Source organism: Podarcis melisellensis (genome assembly GCF_964234715.1).
Source record: "Podarcis melisellensis genome assembly, chromosome: 8".
Lineage (NCBI taxonomy): Eukaryota > Metazoa > Chordata > Lepidosauria > Squamata > Lacertidae > Podarcis > Podarcis melisellensis.
The window spans coordinates 80,612,668-80,636,523 of record NC_138540.1 but is presented as its reverse complement, the minus strand read 5'-3'; the positions used below and the strand labels follow the sequence as shown (position 1 = coordinate 80,636,523).

Genomic DNA, 23,856 nt, shown 5'->3' with positions numbered 1-23,856 from the left:
GGCACAGGCAAACTCGGCCCTCCAGATGTTTTTGAGACTACGATTCCCATCATCCATGACCATTGGTCCTGTTAGCTAGGGATGATGGGAGTTGTAGTCCCAAAACATCTGGAGGGCCGAGTTTGCCTGTGCCTGCCCTAGACAGTTTCTCATGAAGAAATGTAGCCCTCAGGATTGAAACAGTCACTCATCCCTTCCCACTTACCTGGGAGTAAATGCCACTGAGCTGAGTGGGACGCAGGTGCCTATACTGTTAAATCTCTTCCTTTGCTCCTTTGTTAAGTGATCTACTTGTCAGGCTTCAAACTGCCACCTTGTTGGTTCCTGGCCTCTCACCCAGGAGTACCGCCTTTATTCATCCATTCCCTTTTGCCTGTGAGCAGAGACTCAAGTGACGAATAGATATTTTATTGCTTTAGAGGCCAGCGATGTGCTGGGGTAAAATTCTTTCCCATCTGTTTTTTTCTTTTCTTTACACACTCCATAAATTAATATAGTATTTACAAAAAGGAAAGAGAAAACATAGGGGTCGGGTTAAACAGCGTCTTCATATCAACCACACAAATACAGGTTTTTTTCTTCTTTTAAAACACGGGGACACGAGCACACAGGTGAGGCGTGGGAGGGGGTATTTTTTTGTTTTTTGTTTTTTTACAGAGGGTCACACCAGAGCATGACAAGACAATATTGCACTTCGAAAGTCAGGGGTGGGTAAAAAAGGGTTTCAGTACGTCTCCCATCATACAACTCCCTGTATTTTGGAGTGGGCCTGGATTTTCAAGTTCCTCCCCACAATTTTGGGACCTGGAAATCAGGTTGGTAGGTTCTGGAGGACACCGGAAACTTGGAACCGCGTTGGCTTGCAGGAGCGCTCTCAACCTAGCTGTGCGGACCCTGTCAATAAACACGTTTTGCTGCATTCCAGTTTGCAACGACCTACGTGTGCACCTTAAACTATCGGGTGTAGAGCAGCAACACAGGAATGGTGGTATTTGGACTACTTGGACTTAAAAAGGGATGATTCACACAACCATTTGTGTTCTGGTTGGACCTTTTTGAAGACACCTTCACAGCACACTCGGGGCAGCCCCAGATTGTGACAAGCCAATTAAAGGCATCGGTAATGGTGGGAAGCAGGCAGAAATCTGATCCAAGAAACTGTCGGGTGAGAAAAGATCCTGCACTTCATATCAACAAGGCTTGTGCAGGAGAACTTCCCAGCGTGGGGGAGGGGCGTTTGGGTGTTCTTTGCTGAAGCACCAAAATGTCTTGTGCCAGCCACAGCGTTAAGCTGGTTGTCTCTAGAAACCTGGCTGTTAAATAGGTCAAAAGAATTTCATGGGGTGGCAGGTGCACTGAAAGGGATTAACGTGGCCTGTGGGAATTTTCAGAGATGGTGTGGAGCTGGCCGGTCCAGGAAGTTTAATGGGACTGGTCTAGGGAGGGAGAAGCTGAGGCAGATTGTGATCAAAAGTGCATGGAGGTATCTCTTCCCGTGGTATTGGAAGAGGTGATGAAGAGAACACTTTCAGCTCTCAAGTCTTAAGTGTTGCTGGACTGCAAATCCCATCATCCCTGACCATCGGTCATATGGGCTGCTGTGAGGTGGGAGTCCAATAAGATCTGGAGTTTCACAGCCCCCCCCCCCCAATCTCTGCCACTGCTGCCTGCCCTTAGCCCTCGTCCCTTTCTTCCAGAAAGACTTTTTGCCCCAATCTGGGCCTCCCCGGGAATATGAAGACAAGGCCCTCGATTGATGAAGTTGAGAAGGGAAGGGATGAGTATTCCAGCCCAGGGTGAAGGGAACGGGGAGCAGAAAGTGAGGGTGCTTTGGGGAATTAGACTCAGTATAATCAATGAATAAAATTTTTCTATAAAAATAGAGACATCAAACAAATGGGGGCAGGTTTCGTTTTCTTTCCTTTGCTTTAAACTCTTTAAGAATCTGGCTACTGATGGAGAGGGACCAGCAGTTGGGGCTCCGAATGATGTTTGCGTTCAGCTGCCTGGCAGACTCTTCGCTTCCTTGGCAGTGCCCAGGCTGGCCTCTGCCACCCCTTCCGGCTTGCTGGCTGTTGCCCCTGCCGTCCGCTCTGTCTGCAGCCGCTTGTAATTCTGCACCTGGCTCTCTATCGCCTCCAAGCTGTCGGGGCTGAAATCGCAGCCTTCGTTCTCTGAGCTGCATTCGCTTAGATCTGTGATCTCCAACTCGGAATCGGAGCCAGGGTCCTCTTTGGCCCCTCGCCCCCCTGAAGGGCTCTGGGCCCTGGGACCCAGCAGCTCCTTCTCACGCTCGCCGGCCGCATTCCCAGCGCCGCGGAGGGGCAGGGTCATGCCATGGGGAGGGAGACAGAGGCGAGGGACGGAGCCGCCCCCCAGAGCTGCAGCCCGCTCTGTGCTATCTCCCGGCAGTAGTGAAATGGGTGCTGGAAGCTGGGCTAATGACCCAGACAGGGGATTGGGATAGAAGTGTGGGGAGTACAGGGAGGCGGGCAGTTTGGAGCTGTTCAGGGGGAAAGAGCTGGACAGGTAAGGGTTAAAATTCCAGGGGTAATCTGGGAAGGAAGCGTTCCTGCCATATGGAGTCAGCAAACTGGGGGGCTTTGTATATCCGGCAACACCTGTGGGGGAGAAGGGGGGAAAACAGGTGTGAGCAACCAGTCCATGCTGGGTTCAGAGGCTTTGGGTTTGCTGGAATCCCAATTCATTGTCGTGATATTTTCATATTACCCTTTTGGTGTGAATCATAGCAATATGGAAAGAGAGGCAATCACCTTTTTGGGGAGTTCTTTAAAAAAAACACCAAAATGAACAAGCAGCAAAAATAATAATTAGGAAGAAAGCATCTCCTGCCAACCTAGCAGTTTGAAAGCACATCAAAGTGCAAGTAAATAAAGAGGTACCACTCCAGCGGGAAGGTAAATGGTGTTTCTGTGTGCTCCTCTGGTTCGCCAGAAGCGGCTTAGTCATGCTGGCCACATGACCCAGAAGCTGTACGCTGGCTCCCTTGGCCAATAAAGCAAGATGAGCGCAGCAACCCCAGAGTTGTCTGCGACTGGACCTAACAGTCAGGGGTCCCTTTACCTTTACCTTTAAAGCATAGCCTTCCCAGATTTTAATTTTTATTATTTTGGAAAGGTAGAGGATAAACAGCTTGCTCTCACCTGACCCCAGAAAAGGGAAGGTTGCGTCCAGTCTGAGCTTCTCTGTCTCAGTTTGGCGTTCGAAGAGTGGGGTGCGGGTTGCCGGGTCCCCCAAACGGGGGCTGGAGAAGAGGCTTTGCAGGGTCTAGTGGGGAGAGAAAAGGGAATGAATGAGCTACGCAGATGCATGGGCTCAAATGGTAAGGGGCTGATCTCGCTGCCTCCTGATCTGACCATCCTGGCCCTGTGGGCTGAAATATTAAAAAAGGAAAAAGTGGGGTAGAAATGGCCACTCTGCACATGCTCCTTGGTGCTATTGCAGCACAACGTTCTGACATCAGAAGCCCAGCTCACGACTGAGCTGAAATGTGCTCTGAAGGGGAGCAAACGGCGTGATACACTCTCAACACATACCCTCTTTAAAAACAGACGTGGTTCCCTCTTTCCCGCATCATACCTCAGGGGTCAGAGGGGCACAATCTGCCCCATGGTTGCTCCCATTGAAAGGGTTCTGAGCCAGCAGAAACGGGGAGTTGGCAGCCATGTCCAAGAGAGGGTAGTTCACCAGGACCACTTTGCTGAAGTTGAACTTGTAGGTGAAGCGTTTGCCCTTTGTCTTGTGCAAGATCCGTTTGTTGTAATAGTACCTGGCAGGGAAAGAAACAAGGGCCAGGTGAGCCAGTAGTGAGCAGGGTGGCTACAAATCCCCAGGGCGCTAAAGCGTCATTGTGGGATGTGCAAATCTGCGTTGGCAGCTGCTGACCAGAACCAGGAGAGTCTACCTTACAACAAAGGCCTGCAAATATTCTGTGGTTCAAACAAAGACTAGTCCAGTGAATAGATAGCCAGGCCAAATCAAAAGCCAGTGAAATTTTATGTGGTTTGTTTTCATACAATGGAACCATTTGTTTCGCAAAGACTGGAGAAATTCAGGTTCAAATCCCCACTTAGCCATTATACCCAACGAGGAACAGTTTGCAAGCCACCATCTCTCAGTCTAGGGATGCGGGTGGTGCTATGGGTTAAAACCACAGAGCCTAGGGCTTGCCGATCAGAAGGTCGGCGGTTCGAGTCCCCGCAACGGGGTGAACTCCTGTTGCTCGGTCTCTGCTCCTGCCAACCTAGCATTTCGGAGGCACGTCAAAGTGCAAGTGGATAAATAGGTACTGCTCTGGCGGGAAGGTAAACGGCAATTCCGTGTGCGGCTCTGGTTCGCCAGAAGCGGTTTAGCCATGCTGGCCACATGACCCGGAAGCTGTACGCCGGCTCCCTCGGCCAATAAAGCAAGATGAGTGCTGCAACCCCAGAGTCGGTCACGACTGGACCTAATGGTCAGGGGTCCCTTTACCTTTACCTATCTCTCAGTCTAACCTATGTCTCAGTATTGTTGTAGGGATAAAAGAGGCAAAGAAAGATGTGCACAACCTTGAGCTCCTTGGATATTATTATTATTATTAGCAGCAGTAGTATTATAAGTATTAGTTTTCTTATTAGCCGGGGGGGGGGGCGAGGAGGGGAAGGGAAAGGCAAGAGCTGAGTTTTGCAGAGAGTGAAATCACAAACCCAGTTAACTGAAAGGCCTGCTCAGCATCTGCAACCCGCAAGAAGAGCTTCTGATATTTTGCCAAACATGGCTTCACACACACACATGACAAAGGCCATGAGGACTAGAAACTTGCAGTTTTAAAAGGAGAAGAGGAATAAATCTTAAGAATTCCAGGAAGCTGGATTCTGCACTACCCGATACCAAATTCCACACTGCGCGTTGCAGTTGTGAAGCAATGTATGGCAGCACCCAACATGTGGAACGAAGAGAGAATCAAAGGGAGAAGAGGTTTTTTTTGTTCCAGTTAGTCAAACATGAAGCAGAGCATGGAAGGATTTGGTGTTGTGCCAGTCCTCACACTCAGCAGGAAACATGAGTCCCAACAACTAAATACAGTGGTACCTCGGGTTAAGAACTTAATTTGTTCTGGAGGTCCGTTCTTAACCTGAAACTGATCTTAACCTCAGGTTCCACAGGCCTCCCACTGCTGCATGATTTCTGTTCTCATCCTGAAGCAAAGTTCTTAACCCGAGGTACTATTTCTGGGTTAGTGGAGTCTGTAACCTGAAGCGTATGTAACCCGAGGTACCACTGTAGTGGCAACCAGGACTGTGTGCAGTCAATGCAAAAATCAAATAATAATAAAAGTAATCCTCTAAGCCATCTGAATTCTGCACCCCAAAATGATGAATTCTGCAACCTGCAGAAATTATGCAAATAGAGCACACGTGCGCTGTTTCTCTATTCTATGACTTGCAGTGTTTACTTGATTGTTTAATTTTTCTGCTAGTGCTGGTCAGGAGGAGGATGAGGATTAGCACAATATAGAACATTGCTGTGGAGTTGGTGAAAAATCCATTGAAGAGCAGCTGAGCTGCAGGACCATCTACACAGGGGTTTATTATGCAAAAAATATTGTTGTTCTTTCAAAAGAACCCGAGGTGCATCACCTTCCAAGATTTCAAGCGTCCTCTCCAGAATTCGAGAGAAGTTTTTATTTTATTTTTAATGAAAAACTGTACTATATTAAATCACATCCCAAATGCTCTTGGCGCCAACTTGTGACATTGGCGTCTGCCCTGACTTAGGAATCAGCGCCCTCTGCAGGCAACAACAAATTTCATCCCCTTAGTGGCCTATTAGGGGGAATTGGACTCGGCTCCACTTCCAAGCAAAGAGCGCCCCCTAGTGAGTCGTAACATGTCACCCAGCTCTATGCTAGCAATAAATCTCGGAGCGTTCCTTAAACTGGTGCCCTGGGGAGGGAGCGTGGGTTATCAGGGAGTCTTCAGCATTTATTTACTGGGCAGAGCAGAGACGAATTCCTGGGCTCAGTTAATAGGAAGCGTCAATAGCACTTAGCTCCTCATAAATATTAATTAGGGAGGTGGAATCTCAAGTGGCCAGAGAGGTGCAGTTAATTAATAAGCAATAACAAATATCGCTGTCGATCAATTACACAGAGAGGCTACTGGGAGAGGATGATAGCAAAGCTCTTGTGGGTTTTAGTAGTGTTTAGGAGAGGTAGGCGAAGGAACAGGGAATAAAAAGCACCCCTTCTCATCTCAATAATTTGATAAAGTCCTGGGAATAATGTAAGGAACTGGGTATGTTGCATGACTGCATGTGAAAGCAGTATTACACATAGTAAAAAATACTTACAAAGTGCAATCCTATACATGTCTACTCAGAAGTAAGTCGCGTAGTTTTCAATGGGGCTTACTTCCAGGTAGGGATGTGTTGAAACTGCAGCCTTAGTCCAGTTGCCTATGTTGCAGAAATCTAACTGATGAATCGTATCAGTTTTAATAATCAGCTGATGGATTAAGTTTGCCAGTGAGCAAACTAATAGTACTTTCTTTGTTTCTAAATGATATAAATGTGTGTGTCTTTCGTAAGCATCCCTTTCCTGCACGGGGAGAATGCCTCTTTTTATAGATGATGGTTTGCCACTAGCAGTTTATATCAGCTGTTATTTTGAAAACTGAAAAATAACTTCTAAAAAAATAAAGAAAGATGTTGCAGAATTAATCAGGGCATGTTGCAATGTGTGTGTGTGTGTGTGTGTGTGTGTGTGTGTGTGTGTGTGTTAGAACTTAGCATTAATATAGGGCATTCCAAGACAACCGCAGCTCTGTTATCTCAGTTCCCCTTACCACAGACCTGAAAAGCAGGCCTGTATTATCCTGTCCACATCACAGATGTGAGGCTGAGTGATGGTGCCATTTTGGTTGGCATCTGTCTGGAGACAACAAAGGAGTGTGCCTTTGGCCACCCAGGGCGATTATGGCTGAGGTGGAATTTGAACAAATGACTCACTCACTCCTTCTTGCCCACTGCCTGACATACCCATCACATTACTGGCAATGCTGAAAGCCATTGCATGCAGAAGGTTGCCTTCTGTACCCTCTGAGCAGGATCACAAGCTTTGCTTGGGTCAGGCAGGTATGGTGGAGTGTTCAACTTTTTAAAGCATCAAATGGAAGGAACACAGAGAGACCTAAAATCCCTTCAGTTTCACAATGGGCTTGCTATGTGGCACTACTCTCAGTGAAACTTGGTTGAACACTGCCCAGTATCTTCTATGGATTAGACTTCCTACTTCATGCATAATCATGCGCAGGTAGGGGGCATCCTCTCACCATTCTTTAATTAACCCACTCTGTGAATACTGGAGATTAACTAAAGCATGTTAAGAGGCAACAAATCCCCTTTAATTTTGCTCATGTACATTTTCACACACCCTTTAATGGGTTCCTTTTACACCAGGGCTGTAGGCAGACTGGGAGAAATCAAATAGCTCTGTACGTAATTCTTCTATGGTCCAACTTGGTCAACCTGGAGATTTCTGTCACTGAAGAAGGAGGAGATATAGAAAGACAATCCCACTAGGCCCTCCATCTCAAGTTATGGCCAGCCCCTCCACCTCCTGCAGAGAAATGGGGCATGAATGGTGCAATTGGCTTCCTGGGTCTGTTAAATTCTAAACAAAATAAAAAAAAATCCTTCCAGTAGCACCTTAGAGACCAACTAAGTTTGTTATTGGTATGAGCTTTCATGTGCATGCACACTTTTCAGATACATGTACATGCGCATGAAAGCTCATACCAGTAACAAACTTAGTTGGTCTCTAAGGTGCTACTGGAAGGAATTTTTTAATTTGTTTTGACTATGGCAGACCAATACGGCTACCTACCTGTAAGTACAACTGTTAAATTCTAACTTATCATACATTTAATTGAAACTATCTCCTTCCTTTAGAATCTCCAAAGCAGCAAGACATGCAACTGTTTCTTTAAGCCATGTATGACTCCTTAAATTTAATCAATAACCAATCAGTTAGTTATAAAATTAATCAGTTTCAAACTTTTTAACCAATAGGTAACTCTAGTGGTTTTATTTAAAGGACTCAGGGAAGTTCCCCCACCTGGCCACCACTCAAATGCCTGCCCTGATTGAACATTATCGCACTGTAAGTATGAAGGAATAAAGAAATATAAAAACATAAATTCACCCTGGAAGTGGTTTTCCAAAGCAGTTGGCAGAACTACTGTAGACGGGTTTCAAAACCCCCGTTCAACCAGAATAGGCGGCAATGCTGCAGCGCAGGGCTAGAGGGCGCTGTGGCGCTACAGCGCAGAAGCCTGCGGATCCTGCCGCCCAAGAGGCGCTGTCCCGCAGCGAAAGTGCTGAAACTGTCCGGGTCCGGCGCCGCAGGGCGTCCCAGTTCCTCCCAGTCCCCACCCAGTGCCTCACCTCAAGGCCCTGCTCAGCTTGTCGTAGTTCATATGGGGCTTGCATTTACGGATTCCCCACAGCCTGGCCACCTCGTCCGGGTCCTTGATGACAAACTCGCCGTAGTCCCCTTGCCAGGCGATGACGTTCTGGTATTCTTCTTTTTGCAGAAGCTCCAGGATGAAATGCCACAGCTGGATCTGGCGGGAGCCGGGGCTCGACTCTGGCTTGTAGGCCCAGTCTGGGAAGGCGAACCCTGCCGGGGGAGAGGTGGAAAGAATAAAACGGCGGGGGTCTAGAAAGGGGGGGGGGGCTTGCTCTAGACAAGCCAGGAGAATCACTTATGTTTCTAGAGATCATAAGGTTGCTGGATATCTATCTCTCTCTCTCTCTCTCTCTCTCTCTCTCTCTCTCTCTCTCTCTCTCTCTCTCTCTCTCTCTCTCTCTGCAGGTACTTGTCTGCTGGGGCTCACGAATTCTGGAACCTCGTGAAGCATAGGAGCCAACTCTTAGGGGCCAAGGGGTCTTCTTCCCCCCCCAAAAAAAATAAAAAAATATTTGAGGAAGCAGCCCTGCCCACAACATGATGGGCATTGCCATTCAAATGATGTGCGTGCACTGTGTCATGTGATCGATTTTGAGGGCTGGGGCTTACCTGGGCCCCCCAATATTTTATTCAAGTTGGTACCCCTGTTGAGAAAAGCATCAGGATCCAACACTCTCTGGCGCAAGCCCCGTACCTATCTGTGTGGATGCAAAAAGAGGCTGCCCATGTCCCAGAACATGGCAGTCCCCCCCCCCCCCGCAGCATGCAAAGGAAAGGGGGTTAAATGTCCAAAATGCAGCGACCTCCCAGGAAACTGATGCATTGCGGCGCTGTCACCTGATTTAAAAGTCAATTGATTAAATGAGCTTTGGTTGATTAATTGATTAGTCACTAGCTAAATCTACACATGCTTGTATACGATTTTTTTTTAAAAAAAATCATTCTGAAACCAAATGTGCATTGCCTTTTTTCAGGGGGGTTGCTCATATATTTTTATTTATTTCATAAAATAAATAAAAAGGGGGAAAACTTCAAAAGAGATTTATAATAAGTGGGGGGGGGGAGGAACTTGAGGATGGCAAAGGGGTGGACTGGGATTGTGAATAACTGATTTAACTTCAGGCTTCCCCCAGTCCTTTCAGAGGCTGCGTTCGCACACATATTTGGAACTAAATCCTGCTGAGACCTGCGGGACTTGCTTCTGACTAATCATGGACAGATTCAGGCTGTCAGTTTCTCAGATTTTAGCACTAATTGTCTGTGTGTGTGTGTGTGTGTGTGTGTGTGTTAGAACAAAGAGGTCTAGAAGCTTGTTCTGGTTTGAAATGAAAAGTGAAGGTTGTCATGTTTTTACAGAACAGTTGCTTGTTGTGGGGTCAGAGGGCATTCCACTGTTTCTGGTTCTATTTATTCATTTGCTCAGCTTCTATCCCTCTCTTCCTCCATGTATGATCCCAGGATGGGTTACAGAAAAAATAAAGCTTCTGTGAAATGCATGAGAACTGAAACATAACTAAACAACCATATTAAAACCCCAATTGATATATTAACAGAGCAACAGAATGATTACAAAATTACATCCGGTTGATTCAAAACCCTGTGAAGGTGCCTGCAGAAGTCTGGATAAAGACTTGTGTCTTCAGCTTATGCAGTGACAACGAAGAGCAGGGCATTCCACAATCAGGAGAAGGTGCCGCCACCAAAAAGGCCCTCTCTTGTGCTGACACGACATGTCTCACTCAGCAACAGGGCTACGAGAAGTGCCTCCCCTAAAGCTCTTAAAACACAGCCTGAATGGTTTAGGGTCATGTTGTTTTGTTGAGTTAAAGTGCTATAAACACTTACTTGGGACTAAGTCAAGTGAACTCTGCGGGACTTATTTTTCATTAAATTGCATGGATCAGGCTGTGATAGCAACTTATGCTAGGAATATCATCGGTTTAAAAATGGCCAACGGTTAGTTAGTTAGTTAGTTAGTTAGTTAATTGCATTTCACATGCTTCTCAAGGCAATATATGAACCCACCGCAAAAACTGCTAAAAATAATTTTTAAGACAGTGCGAAAACAACAACTGAAGATTGGTTTGAAAACAATGCAAAAGAAACACCTTAAGTAAGAAGCGGTCTTGAGAATAGATTTTCCTGAATGTATAAAAGTCGATTTCAGCTTGGCTGTGAATTTTTTTGCAGTACAGTGGTACCTCGGGTTACATACGCTTCAGGTTACAAACTCCGCTAACCCAGAAATAGTACCTTGGGTTAAGAACTTTGCTTCAGGATGAGAACAGAAAACGTGCTTCGGCGGCGCAGAGGCAGCAGGAGGCCCCATTAACTGAAGTGGTGCTTCAGGTTAAGAACAGTTTCAGGTTAAGGACGGACCTCCTGAACGAATTAAGTACTTAACCCGAGGTACCACTGTACTTTATGCAGATAGGTTACAGTGCAGATTAGTTCCAGAGGGTTGCTGTGTTTGTCATGGTAAAAGTATGGCACTGCAAAGATTAACTGGATTCTTGTACGAGTGTTTGTGGGATGCAGCCAATTTGTCCAATGTATGAACAGGTATCCTCAGATGGCAGACAAAGGGCAAAAAATAGTATACAGTGACCCCCCCCCCCCCCGCTAAAAAAAAAAGCCAGTAATATTTCATTGCCACAGTAAATTTGTTAGTCTTTAAGGTGCCACTGTATTGTATTGTTTTCATATGGATTTTAAAAGTTGCTATACCATACAAGGTGGTATTCCTGAGTAGTTTTTGTTTTTTTAAGATATTGTATGATATGGGACATTCCTAAAAATCAAGTGAAATTGGAAGTGAATTTGAAATGGTTCGGTTAAACCTGGTTCCAATTAAAGCTAGGAAATATTTTTGTATGTTATAAGTCAGGGGTAATTCTTTGTTACATCATTAATCTTCATGATTAAGACCCCAATCATTGTGTTTATTATTGAATTTGGAATGGTTGGGTTGCCTTTTTATACTACCTTTCTGAGTTTGTTTGTTTTTTTAATTCCCTATTCTGTCAGCAATGAATATTTTTCATACGGTGTTTCTCCTGCATAAAACTGCTGAATGTTCATTCACTTGTCAAGAGGTTCAGCTCTGTCACTTGTGGCCTGAATCGAGATAATGGTTTTCTATCCCACTGCATGTATTAATTAGCACAGCAGCGCAGGGATGCTTGCTTTAGAATCAACACGGCTTTGTGAGCAGCCACTATAATCATTTCACATACATTTAAGCATTAGCACAATTAGCACAGTCTGTATTCATGCATTTCATTTCCCACTGCTTTCATTGCCAACATTTGTTTTCTCCCCACATTTTGGTGAGTATACGTGTGCCATCTCAGGAAATCTCTAGTCCATGAAAGCTTGTGCCAGAATAAATTGTTTGTGCCCGAGGTGCATAAGACTCCATATTGTTATTTTACTGCGTGCAAACGTTGATGTTACTTTCCCATAGATGTCAAATATATTTGATCTCTTTTTGTTGGCCTGCCCCTTCGCCTCTTCTTTTTTAGTGGCTGTGCCTCTTTCCAATATTTTATTTTTAGTGTCTAACTCTACACCGCATGAACATTCATGCGCAGATTGTTGCACGCAGGCACATACCAAATAAACCCAAATGTTTGTGCACATGGCAAGACCTTTGCTAGTGAGTTTCCTCTTACACTACTTATAAAATGTTCCCGGAGTCCTCCGAGATCTCTCCCTTGAAGTTGAGATGCTCTCCGCTTTGTAGTTATTTCCACTTTCAGATCTTAATTCTGCAGTGGGCTTGAATAACAACCTGACACTGTGTTTAAAAGCAGGCATCTCCAAGGAGCAGGGATAGCCAGCTCGGTCACCTCCACCCCGACTAATTAATCATGGCTAAAAGCTGAGCTCTCTCTGCAGCTCAGGAGGGAACGGACTTCAAGCAGAAGGTGCTGAGGGACACACTCTGGCCTCTTCCGTGCAGGAGAGGTCAGGCCGGCCTCTTCAGATCTGTGCCTCTATCTATGAATCTATCATTAACAGGCCTAATGAACTGCTGATCAATGCCTTGATTTTCAGTTACACAGAGCACCTTTGGCACCCCTGCAGTAAATTACATTCACTCTCCCGAAGGCCTCTCTCTCAGATGCCAGGGCCCTCGAAGTGTGAGATCAGCCTCTCAACAGAGGCGCAAATACTTTGCTGGGAAGTCCTGGGCACTACTGATGCCTCTCAAAGTGCAAAGGGGATACATGTCACATTCCTCTCCCCCTTGCATTAATTGAAGGCATGAGGCACCAAGGGCAAAGAACTCTTGGCCAATGGGATCGTAGCAGGACTGTACTGTAATGCCCACAGAGTTTCTACATCAGCTCTAAAATATGTGCAGTTTACCTGCAGGTCCACAGCCTGGAATATTAAGGTGCTTATAAGCCCTAGGATAAAACAGTGATCTGTCTGTCTGTGTCCAGTAGCCTTCAAATATGATCACTACTTAACTTGCTCAGTGCTTTATTTTGATGAAGCAAAATTTAATTTATCACAAAGGGAGAATAAGTACCACATGGATGTCCATCCATTTTATACTGGGAGACTAGCTTTTCATTCTCCCTACACAGTTTTCCTTTTATTTTTCCATAAGGAAAACAGCTAGCAGCCTAAACAGATAGACAATTTTGTCTCAAAGGTTCGGTTCGAGTCACCCAAGGAAATTTCGGGAGGCTTCCCAGTTTCCATTTCCCATCTTGAACACGGGAATGTTTTCCTTGGGGTTTTTGAAATAGCAAGACAGCTGTATACACCCCCCCCCCGTATTTTTCGCTCTATAAGATGCACCAGACCATAAGATGCAAGTAGTTTTTGGAGGAGGAAAAGAAGAAAAAAAATATTCTGAATCCCAGAAGGCAGAACAGCAAGAGGGATCGCTACGCAGTGAAAGCAGCAATCCTTCTTGCTGTTCTGGCTTCTGGGATAGCTGCACAGCCTGCATTCACTCCATAAGATGCACACACATTTCCCCTTACTTTTTAGGAGGGAAAAAGTGAGTCTTATAGAGCAAAAAAATACGAATATATATATATATATATATATATATATATATATGCTTTCGTAGATTTTCACGGGTACAGGAATGCAGGTTTTGGTGTCCTCGGGTGTCTTCCCGTGTAAAAGTTGGGGTGTCTAGGCGACGTTTCGACGAGGTCTCACTCGTCATCTTCAGGCTGGTGCTTTCGGCTTCTTGTTACTGGAACAGAGCAGGATCTCAGTGTTTGAGTTCCTATAAATACTGTTGAGGGGGTGTGGTGTATAGCCTCCAATGTTCTGGGCAGAGAGGAAGTTCCCAGGCTAGTGTGCCTTTTCTTCTTTTGTTCCTTAATTACTTGAGGGATATCTTGAGTGATTTCTTGAGTGATATCCTGAGTACCACTTAGGTGGGTCATTAGGTGTGGATTAGTTGCTAAAGTCTTTGTGTCTTGACCTCTTGAACTTTGTGAAGAGTTTTTCTGAGAAGATGGCTGTACTGCACTTAGTTGTGCTCTGGCTTGGCTTCTTGTATAGGGGCGAGCTGTGGTTTTGTGGCCTGTGTCAGCCAGATCTGTGTAGGGATTGCAGGGGGGTGCAGCATCCGGAGGTGCCACCATGGTTTGGCTACTGGATGGTGTCTGTAATTTATCTGTGGAGAGGGTCTGGGTTTGGGTCTGGTGTGGTTGATTGGTGATGGCGTTCTGTGTGCCTCTGGATCTGGTGTCAGTTTTTGTGGGGAGGGCTCTTTAACATGGAACATCACCACAAGAGAATAATCATGGAAGCCATCGAGATAGAGAAACACCCTCACAACATGAACAAGCGTGACGACACATCCCGCTTGCCAGACATCTGGAAATTAGCCACATGGAGCAATGGTGCAGAGCAACAAACCACATAGGCTTGGGGTGTGTATCCCAATAATCCTACACAGCGTGCGAGAGTTCCTCAGCAGCGGACAGCTTCACACAGGAACGTTTCCCTAGCATTCAAAAACCCCTGTTGTAGGTGGAAATTGGCAGGTTCATTCTGCACCAACCACTCCCATCACTTTTTGAAAGGGAAGCACCAGCTCACAACTCCCCCAGGGACAAGACCTGATCAGTAGGGGGTGGGTTACTTAGTGGTGAATGAATGGCACGCTGTACATGCTCGAAGGCCAATTGTTTATAAGGAGACTACACCCTATTAATCACCCTGCCCTTTATTTTTAGGACCGCTTAGTAAATTATAGCTTCTGCCAAATTGACATGGAGTGTCTGAATTTAGATTGGCAGGAACAGGAATAAGTTTGCTCAGTCCAGACACCTCGAAAGGGCACGTGTACTGGCCAGTTAAGTCAAAATGAGCCTTGATTAAAACCTGGGCCTCCTAGTCCTGTTTATCTGGCTCTTTGGTCTCTCCCCAGCCCATGCCTCTCACTGGCCTTGCAGCACACTTCCTGGAGTCCCTGACTGGCTAAAACGTGTCCTTGATTATGCCTTTTGCTTGCCTCAGTGGAAGGTGGAGAGATGTGGTTATAGCACTGCAGAAACCTCAAGACTGTGTGTTGCTGAAATGTAGCCTACTTTTTAAGAAGAAAGGGTCACATCCCAAGCTCCGCCCACCTTTGCCTCTGGCCCCACCCACCCCTTAGAAAGTTGCCTATGAGGGAATGTGGGTCCCCAGGCTGAATAAACTTCCATGCCATGGATTTAAACGCTTTCAGGTAGTTCACCCTTGCAAACAAATGAACCAGCGAACTAGGCGTGTGATACACAACCGCAGAGAGGTTAAGGAAAACACAGTTTTCCACTGCTGTCGCTAGAGTGATGGGCCTGGCAATGTGACTGACTGTTAAGTTGCCATGCGTTGACGCTGCAAAAATAGGTGAAGGTGCTCCCCTTTTTTCAAGGGAGAGCCAGGTGGTGTAGTTAATGTGTTGGATTCACAACGGGGGAAACTAGGTTCAAAAGCTGCATAGCAGTGATGCTCACAGGGTCACCACTGGCCTACCTCCCAGGGTTGTTGTGAATCTTAAATAGGGGCATGGGAAAACCTGTCCTGTGCTTCTTGGAAGAAGGTGAGATGTGGATGCAGAAAAAAATACATACAGCGAGACTTTTCCTCCCCCGCCAACACCAGATTGCTAAGATTCTTCCTTTGACTGCCCTGCCATGGTTTTAGCCTCAGTGTATGGGGAAAAATAGAATCAGCTGGCTAATGAAACATGCAAGGCTTCTGTCCTCAGAGGCCCAGCATGGAAAAGAGTGCCCTGCGGTTAAAACCAGCTCCTTTGATTGTCACTATTGCCCCCCAGCCTTCAGCTTGGAGCTACAAACTCCACAGCAGTCTAGACCCTTGGGGGAGATTTTGCTGTGAGAGAGGGGGAGGGTGCAGTTATTAGCTGTGTGAAATGAGTGGGTATGGTATTGTGTGTTTGTTTGTTTCTAACTGGGAGAGGGTGAACGTAGAAGCCATGATGGCTGTGTCTCATACACTGCATGTGGCTGGATTTGCATTTATTCATTGGATGGTCTCTAAACTGGATCCATTTGCAGAAAAATCTCCTCTTCAAATTCTAATGTTTTATATTTACCAGATATCCACTGACGATTCAAATATTTGCGAGTGAACCGCTGAATATTTTACATATGATAATGTATCTTCCCTTCCTCTCTTCAGCCCCCTGTTTTCTGGTGGTTGCTTTTTATTATTCACAGCTGCACTCACATTTTTTTTAAAAAAAATCTTCATTTTTAATTTATTTTGTTGCTATGAATTCATTGAATAAAAGTAAGGCATACATTTTAAAAACAAATAACTTCATTTTTTTTCCATGTTGCATGCAATGGTATGTAGCATTTGATAGTTGACATGCAATAGTATGCAGTGCTTTTTGACATTTGACACCTGTCAGTATCAAAACAATCAAGAGATATCAACAGGTCTAAAGCCCTTGAGATAATGGTTTCACCTTCAATGTCGAATTAGAATTCTGAAAATGAAATTTTTGCATGCCAAATTTTGATAGTGAGAGAAAAGCAGATTTCAAATATTTGTGAATGTTGATTTCAGTGATATTGTATCTGTCAGCAGCAGTAATGTGTAGCATTCTTTTCTGCAATAGCAGTAGTATGTATGTACATAGGTATCCAATCAGACTAGGTTTCATGTTGGGCATACAATAAACTATGGACCGAACACTTCACTTTGTGTATGCAGGAGCTAGTGAAGGAGAAAGAAATTCTGCACATGCTCAGAGGTCCTCTATTATCTACGTACTGTGCAGCTAGCATTAAAAACCGACCAAATGACACACCCATTTCTACTAACCAAAAGGAGCAGATTGCACCAGAACATTTTGCCAAGTTCTATTAAAATGAATGGGAAACAGAACAGTAGTATCCATTATTTTCTTTCCAGTGTGTCCATGTTGCAAGGAATAAGTTAGCTCAGCTTTTCCCAAAGTTTCTTTTGAGCCATTTGTCACCAGGTCCTAGAAATTGTTTTTACCTGAGCTAATCAAACTAATAATACAGAAGAACACTGCGCCTCTCAGGAATTGCTGAGCTTATTCACCACTGCATGTGGACAGACTGCACTCGTGGTCATTTGGAAGAACAGTGTTTCATAGAATCATAGATTTGTAGAGTTGGAAGGGACCACAAGGGTCATCTAGTCCAACCCCCTTTCACCTAACATAGGGCTCAAACCCACAACCCTGATCTTAAGAGTCTCATGCTTTACCAACTGAGCTATCCCAGCTCAGGCAATAAGGAATGATTGCTACAGACTTATTTTAATCACATTTATTTTCATGGGATTGGGGAAGACAATATGCTCACCCAAGCCCCTGCATGGAATCAGGGTACAGGACAGAAACGAAGGCATTCTTGATGCCCATTCACACATGGTGTGAAATGTGTGCGTATGAATGACTACTTCCCTCTGTTCTGCCTGTGCAGCATGATTTAAAGCATTTTGTCTGGGATGCGGGTTCAAGCCTTCACTCAGCCACAGAGTGACATTCAGCCAGTAGCCTAACCTACCTCACAGGGTTGTTGTTCTAAGTATAAAATGTGGTGGGGGGGGGATTTGTACGCTGTGTTAAACTCACTGGATGAAAGGTAGTATAAGAGTGAAATAATAAATAAATAAAAACATCAAGTTGCCCACTGTTGGAGTTCATAGCTAGCTGAGCTCAAACACATGTTTAAAAAGAAACACGTGTTTTAAAAGAAAGAAAGTTTAAGAATTATTAGGATAGAAACCGCAAAACAGAGTCTGGCGATTGGACCTCTCCTTGAAGGCTCAGCTAAAGTGACAATAATAAGGACTTGCGGTTGTTTCCAAAGCTAGTCCTACACAGAGTAGACCCATTAAAGTCATTATACATGACTAACTTAGGGCCATTGATTTCTTTGGTTCTACTCTGAGTTGGATAGAGCCCTTGGGAAGATTATATATATATATATATATATAATTATTAATATTTTTGCTAAATCCTTGACTTCCTGATTTGGGAAAAACAACATCTCAAAGAGCGCCACCTGTGTGAGTTTGTAGGTGGGTATTATGGTGGTGATTAAATTTGCTTTGACTTCTTGGGTACATCCCCAACCTGTTGAAGGTGCATAGCACTGTGATGGGCCATCTTAAGCTTCTTGGAGGGTGGGAAAATAGATGAGGTATAAATGCAATAAATAAATAAATACGGCACAATAAAAAAGCAAGAAGTAAGGCAAAGGAAAAAAAATGTTGGTTCTAGTTGTATCTTTTCATTTAAAAATTGAGGTAGCTCAGTTGGTTATATCCCAGTGTTGATAGCCCCAAGGTCATAGAATAATAGAATAGTAGAGCTGGGAGGGACCCCATGGGTCATCTAGTCCAACCCCGTGCGATGCAGGAATCAAGGCTTGATCCCTGTATGGGGCAGCTGCATTTTCCTGCATTGCAGGGGGTTGGACTAGATGATCCTCAGGGTCCCTTCCAACTCTACAATTCTACAAATCCTTTCCAACTCTGCAGTTCTATGATTTCCCAGTGGGGGAGGGGGAGCAGAACTGGCCAAGTGAGATCACCTTGGGTGCTTATAGGAACTGGAAGACAGATATAAATCTCTACATAAAGAAACATAAACTTTTAAAAGTGGTGGATGCGCTGGGGTCTCACCTGGGAAAGTGCTGGGCCGGTTTGGTCTATGGCCGGATCTACCCTGAAATTAACCCCCCGCTACTGATATATATCTGTGTGTGTGTGTGTGTGTGTGTGTTGGTAAAGCGAAGGCAATTTTACCTGGAGTCCAGAGAGCAGGAACCGGCGAGGTGAGCAGCAGGTCCGAGACGCAGTTACAGTCCATGGCGCGAGAAGGTTACACCTGCAGAGGCGGAGAAGGGGAGGGAGGGTTGTGAGATTGGATGGGTGGACTGGGGAGAGGAAGCACAAGCGAAAGCAGGGTTTGCACCGTTTGAGAGAGACAACTGGATGAATGCATTAGAACAGCGAGGAAACGAGTTCCAAAAAAATGGCGTGGAGTAGAGGGGAAGTGGTTGGTTTTTTTTTTCAGGAGACAGCGGAGGAGATAAAGTTCTGCCCAGCTTCTCGCGGCGCTCCCAGAGGGCGACGGACCTCCTGCTGCATCCGAAGGACTACGAGCCCTCACGGACTAAGGCCGAAGTCGCCAGCCAGCCCAACACTCAATGCCGACCCGAGCTCCATTCCCTGCGCCCGCCGTTGCGTAAAAAAGCTCAGCTCGGCGCGAAGAGGGAGAAAGAGCCCCGCGCCTTGGACCCGCTGAACCCGCGAATTATTCGCCTCTCTTTTGGGGTGCCTACCGCGGTATTCCCCAGAAGTTTGGCCCTCTCCCCACAAGCCGCTTTCCAGTTAAAGTACTCGGAATGGGACGATCCGAACTCGGAAGTAAGCTGGACTCACGAGTTACTAGTTGTGGGTCTGCTCCCCTGGAATGTGGGAACGGTCGAACTAATTGGCATTTCCTTCCAATTAAACTTGTTGGCTTCAACCCCGAGGCATCGTGAGCTTTGTTGCGAGTTGGGCTGCTGGTGTTATGTCGGCCTGGGCAATTGCGTCTGCGTGCATTAAGGAACGCTGTGTGCCCGTGGTTGTGTGAACACGTCCCAAGAGCGTGTGCACATTTAAATTAACGGTGCTGCCCTGCACATATACCTCTGCGTGACCCTGTGTGTGTACTTGTGTAGATCCATTTGGCCCTTGGGTGTTGGTTTCCATAGAATTATTATTTATTAAATCTGTATACTGTATTACTTATTAAGTACGTCTGAGAGGGAGGCTGGTCGCCGCCGTCAACTGCTTCTTTGGCGCTATCTCGCATGCCGAGAAGCCTCCGCCCAGTTGTATAACGCCCCACAAGTCTACCCCCCCAAAATACCCCCAGCAGCCCACCCAACAAAGCGAATATTGAGGGCGGGGAGGGTGAAGTTTCTGTTCGTAACCTGCACATTCTCATTTTACCCAACCCCTTTCAACCGAAGAGCCACAGGGAAAGAGAGAGGGCAACAGGTAGCCCTCATTCAATTAGAATGCGCTCATTCAATTAGAACAAAAAACGGACCGCGATCCTAAACACAGCTCCTTGAAAGTTCGTCCCACGCGGCATTTGATGGAACTTTCTCCCCCCAAAGCAGGCATAGGATCGAGGCCTAGCACCAAGCCCCCTCAGTGCCCGAGAAGGGCTCCCCTTTAATTGGAGAGGGGGCTTCTTCACACACGCGAATATTGCACACCTTTGGAGTGCAGCCTTGCACGAGGGCAGGGCAGCTTCCGCAGAATACTCACCTGCTTCCTCCGCGCCAGCTAGCAGAATAGGGTTTGTTGGGCCCAGCCGCCCTCTTAGGAATCTGGCCCAGTTAGCTCAGCCCTGCCTACACCGACCGGCAAAAGCTCCCCAGGCATTTTTTCTATCTGCAGATACCCATGACCGAGCCAGGCCTTTCTGCGTGCCGAAGCACGACCTCATGGCAGCTCTTTCGCTCGCCTCTCCCCAAAAATCACACTCGGAATGTCCGATTCTCCCCGCCAAAACTTCAGATTCACAACAGCAATAATAAATAACAGCAAATGTACTCATACCGCCAGCGCGCTTTACACGGTAGCAAGCAGGGAAGCGAAAAGAAAGAGGAAATGGAAAAGGACAAGTCTCTGCCCGCAAGGAACTTACAAACTACGAAGGGAGGAGGAGGAAAGGCAGCAGAATAACCGAGGAAGGGTCTATACTTGCGGTTTCCCCGCATGTAGATGCATATTCCTATTAAGTTGCATTAGCTTCCCACCCCCACCCCGCCGCGCCCTTTCTTGTCCCCTGCTTCCTTTCTCCCCACGGATTGCCCCATTTGCGCCCCATAACGGTTTAAAGCCCATCCTTACCTCTTTCCCGCGCCACGCGTCCATCCGAGGGATTTTTTTGGGTGCCCAGAGCGGGGGCAGTGTCCTCCCTGGTTCTTCAAGAAGCATCGCCAAGCATTCCGCCAACCCCCCCCCCCCGCGCCCCAGAGCAGCCACCCTCCCCCCCCCCCACTCAGCCGGCTTATTTGGCGGCTGAAACGCGCCTCCTCCCCCTCACTCGCCCCCACCCGTACTCCCCCTCCAGCCACCCCGGGGCCGAGCGCGCGGCTGGCCGGGCTGTCAGATAATTACCGCGGCGGCGGAGGAGCCGGTGCCCTGGGCGACTCCGCTCGGCGCCTGGCGAGTGACACGCGGCCCGGAGAGCCGCATCATTTATGGATTCGCCCCCCGGACAAGAAAAAAGGAGAGGAAGAGAAGGAGAGAGAGAGAGGGAACGCGCACCTGTATTCCTCGCCTGCCCCTTACACGCTCGTTCCTTCTTCCCTTCTGTCCTTTGCACATTCCCCTTTTCCGCACCGCTCTTTTTCTCTCCCTTCTTCTCCCCGCTCCGTCCCTTCTTCTCTTAACTTCTCTCCCGCTTCCCTCCCCGAGAGCCCTTCTTTCTCCTTCCTTCCTCCTTTCACACAGACAACCACGCAACCCTTTTCTCTCTCTTCTCCCGTCCTATTCACATTCCCTCCTTCCCTCTCGCGCTCTCCTTCCCTCTCCTCCTCAGCTCTCTCCCTTCTTCTTCTTTTTTCACCTGCTTGCCCCTCCACACTCTCCTCCTCCTTTTTAGGGCCTCTTTCGCGTTCCCTCCTTTTCTTCCCCCTTCCACGCCCGCTCCTTATCCCGTGTTGAGATCCTTCTCTTTCTCCTCTTCCCCCGCTTTCGCACTCTACTCTTCCACTATCCTGCGCTCCCTCTCTCCCTTCTCTCTCTCTCTACCCCTCCACCCGAGGAGTGCTAGAAACGAGGAGGGAGGGTGATGGCGATGGGGCAGGTGGGGAGAGGGTCCGAGCTCCAGCCGCCTCCTGAGATGTCCGGGCGCGGAGGCGGCGGCAGAAGCCGCTCCAAGGGTGACGGCGCCTGAGCTCAGCGCTCGGCTCCGTTTGTCTTCATTAGGGGCGGGTGTTTGCTTGTAACTACTCCTCACTTCCCCACAACAGCTCCACCGCCGGCATAAGGCGGGCTGGAGTGGCGGGGGTGTGCGTGGGGGAGGCGGAGGGGGGCGGCGATGAAAGAGACTCTCGCTGCGAGAAGCGAAAGTAAATAGAAAAACAGCCGGAAGAGACGAGGAAGGAGCATTTGAGCTCACCACCACCCCGTCTCCCTGCCACACAACTGTTGTTGTTGTGTTTGTGTGTCAGAGATACAGAGGAGGAACAGGGAGCAAAAAGTCAACACCCTTCCTCCCTTCCGCAATTGTAAACGCAAACATGTTTGAACAAGAGATCTTTCCCAAGGCAAGAGGGAGTTAAAAGTATTGGCGGCGGAATGCCCCCAAACTTTGATTCAAGCGGTATAGTGTGGACGAGGAGTGGCGTCCGGCTCTCCTCTGACAAGAACCACTTGTGTGTGTGTCTTCTCAAGCGGACGCTACCAGTTTGGAGGTGGGGTGATGTGTTTTCAGACTGGGATGCAGGTGGACAAATAGAAGCCTCCACCTGCCTTCGCCCAGTTGCTCTCCAGCCGCGTACCTGCTTATGCCCATCTTCCCTGTGCAGGTTATGTCCGTCTGTCTCTGTATTTACAAAGGCGGGGGCTTTAATACTTCCTACATAGGCGCAGGGACATAAGATCAAATTCCAGAGATCTGGTGACCCGGCCTTAGCAGGGAGACGGCAGAGGAAGAAACATGAATGACCGGAAATTGAGGAGCGAGAGAAGATAGAGAGGCAGGTGGAGTGATGGGGAGACGCTCCACAGAGAGGTGTATTTAGACCTCGTATCTGGAACAGAGTCGGTTTAAGACCAGTTTAGCAAGACACATTAGCAACTGAAATCGAAGAGATCGGGGTGTTCAAAAACGCCGATAGATAACAGGGATATCGCAGCTTTGTCCCCGCGTTCAGCACCGGGGACAGCTCCGCCTAATAGAACGCAATACGGATAGACATAACTTCCAACCAGTGTCACCCCCTTGCCACCTTATTTCATGCAGTATCCCCTCACCTGCCCCCCCTTCCCGAGCTCCAAGGATGTCACCGAAGCCCCCGTCTTCCTCTCTGCGCGCCCCCCCGCCGCCAGCTCCCAGCCTCTTGTCCTTGGTTGCAGTAATTTTCCGTTTGATTTGGGAGGTAATGCATTTTTTACAAATCAAAGAGGAAGCTAGCAGATCCCCCCGCAGGCCCCTAGGAGCCGGGGCCCAGATGAGAGGCGCAGATCATTTCCTTGTTAGTTTTGATTTCGGTTACCGAGGCTTTCAACTTCCCTCCAACCTCCTGGAGAAATGTTATAACAAGTAGCCGAGGGAATTTTCCCTTCTTTGCTTCCCCACTCCTTCCCTCCCTCCCTCCCTCCCTCCATTTCTGCCCCCTCCCCTTCGCTTTCTCGCTCGGTCTCATCTCTGCATATTTCTAAAGCGAGGAGGGCGTAAGGCAGCCGTCCAAAACCGAAAAGAAGGACGCAGGAGAGACACGAGGCACCCAGGACGCCCCCCACCCCCACCCCTATGAGACCCCCACTTTCTTATTTATATAGTTATTCACTCTCTTCCCACAAATTTTCCCCACGCGGTCTTTTCGAGAGATCCAAACATATTTTTTAAAAGCTAGCGTTTTAGGTCAGAGGGATTATAAAACCAAGACACCCAAGTTTTCTATTTTTATTTTGGGTGGGGTCTGGTGTTGTTTTTGGTTAGGATTAAATGTTTGCTGTAAATGTGCCTCCTCTGCACGTCGCTGTGATCATTCAGGAGAGAGGACAGCTAGAGTATTCCGTCCATGTTCTTTTCAGCAGAATTTCCAGTCCTACCCGAAAACTGCTTGCTTGTGGAAGCAAGCCCTACTGGGTTCAACAGGACTTACTTTCTGGCA

General features: G+C 47.2%; 1 protein-coding gene across 5 annotated transcripts in view; it reads right to left on the bottom strand.

Annotated features, from left to right (window-relative positions):
- Positions 1–392: 392 nt before the first annotated feature.
- ERFL (ETS repressor factor like) overlaps positions 393–23,856 on the bottom strand; it is a 153,554-nt gene continuing 130,090 nt past the window's right edge. For 3 of the 5 annotated variants that reach the window (XM_081922250.1, XM_081922249.1, XM_081922253.1), the window contains exons 2-6: positions 18,752–18,833; positions 8,446–8,680; positions 3,601–3,790; positions 3,165–3,288; positions 393–2,621 (exon numbers count right to left, since the gene is read on the bottom strand). In XM_081922250.1, the coding sequence (XP_081778376.1) occupies positions 1,999–2,621; positions 3,165–3,288; positions 3,601–3,790; positions 8,446–8,680; positions 18,752–18,815 (1,236 nt within the window). In that variant the 5' untranslated portion in view covers positions 18,816–18,833 and the 3' untranslated portion in view covers positions 393–1,998. Of the gene's footprint in view, positions 2,622–3,164; positions 3,289–3,600; positions 3,791–8,445; positions 8,681–18,751; positions 18,834–20,860; positions 20,920–21,130; positions 21,928–23,856 lie in introns of those variants that run through there. The other 2 variants (XM_081922251.1, XM_081922252.1) reach the window with 2 other exon arrangements.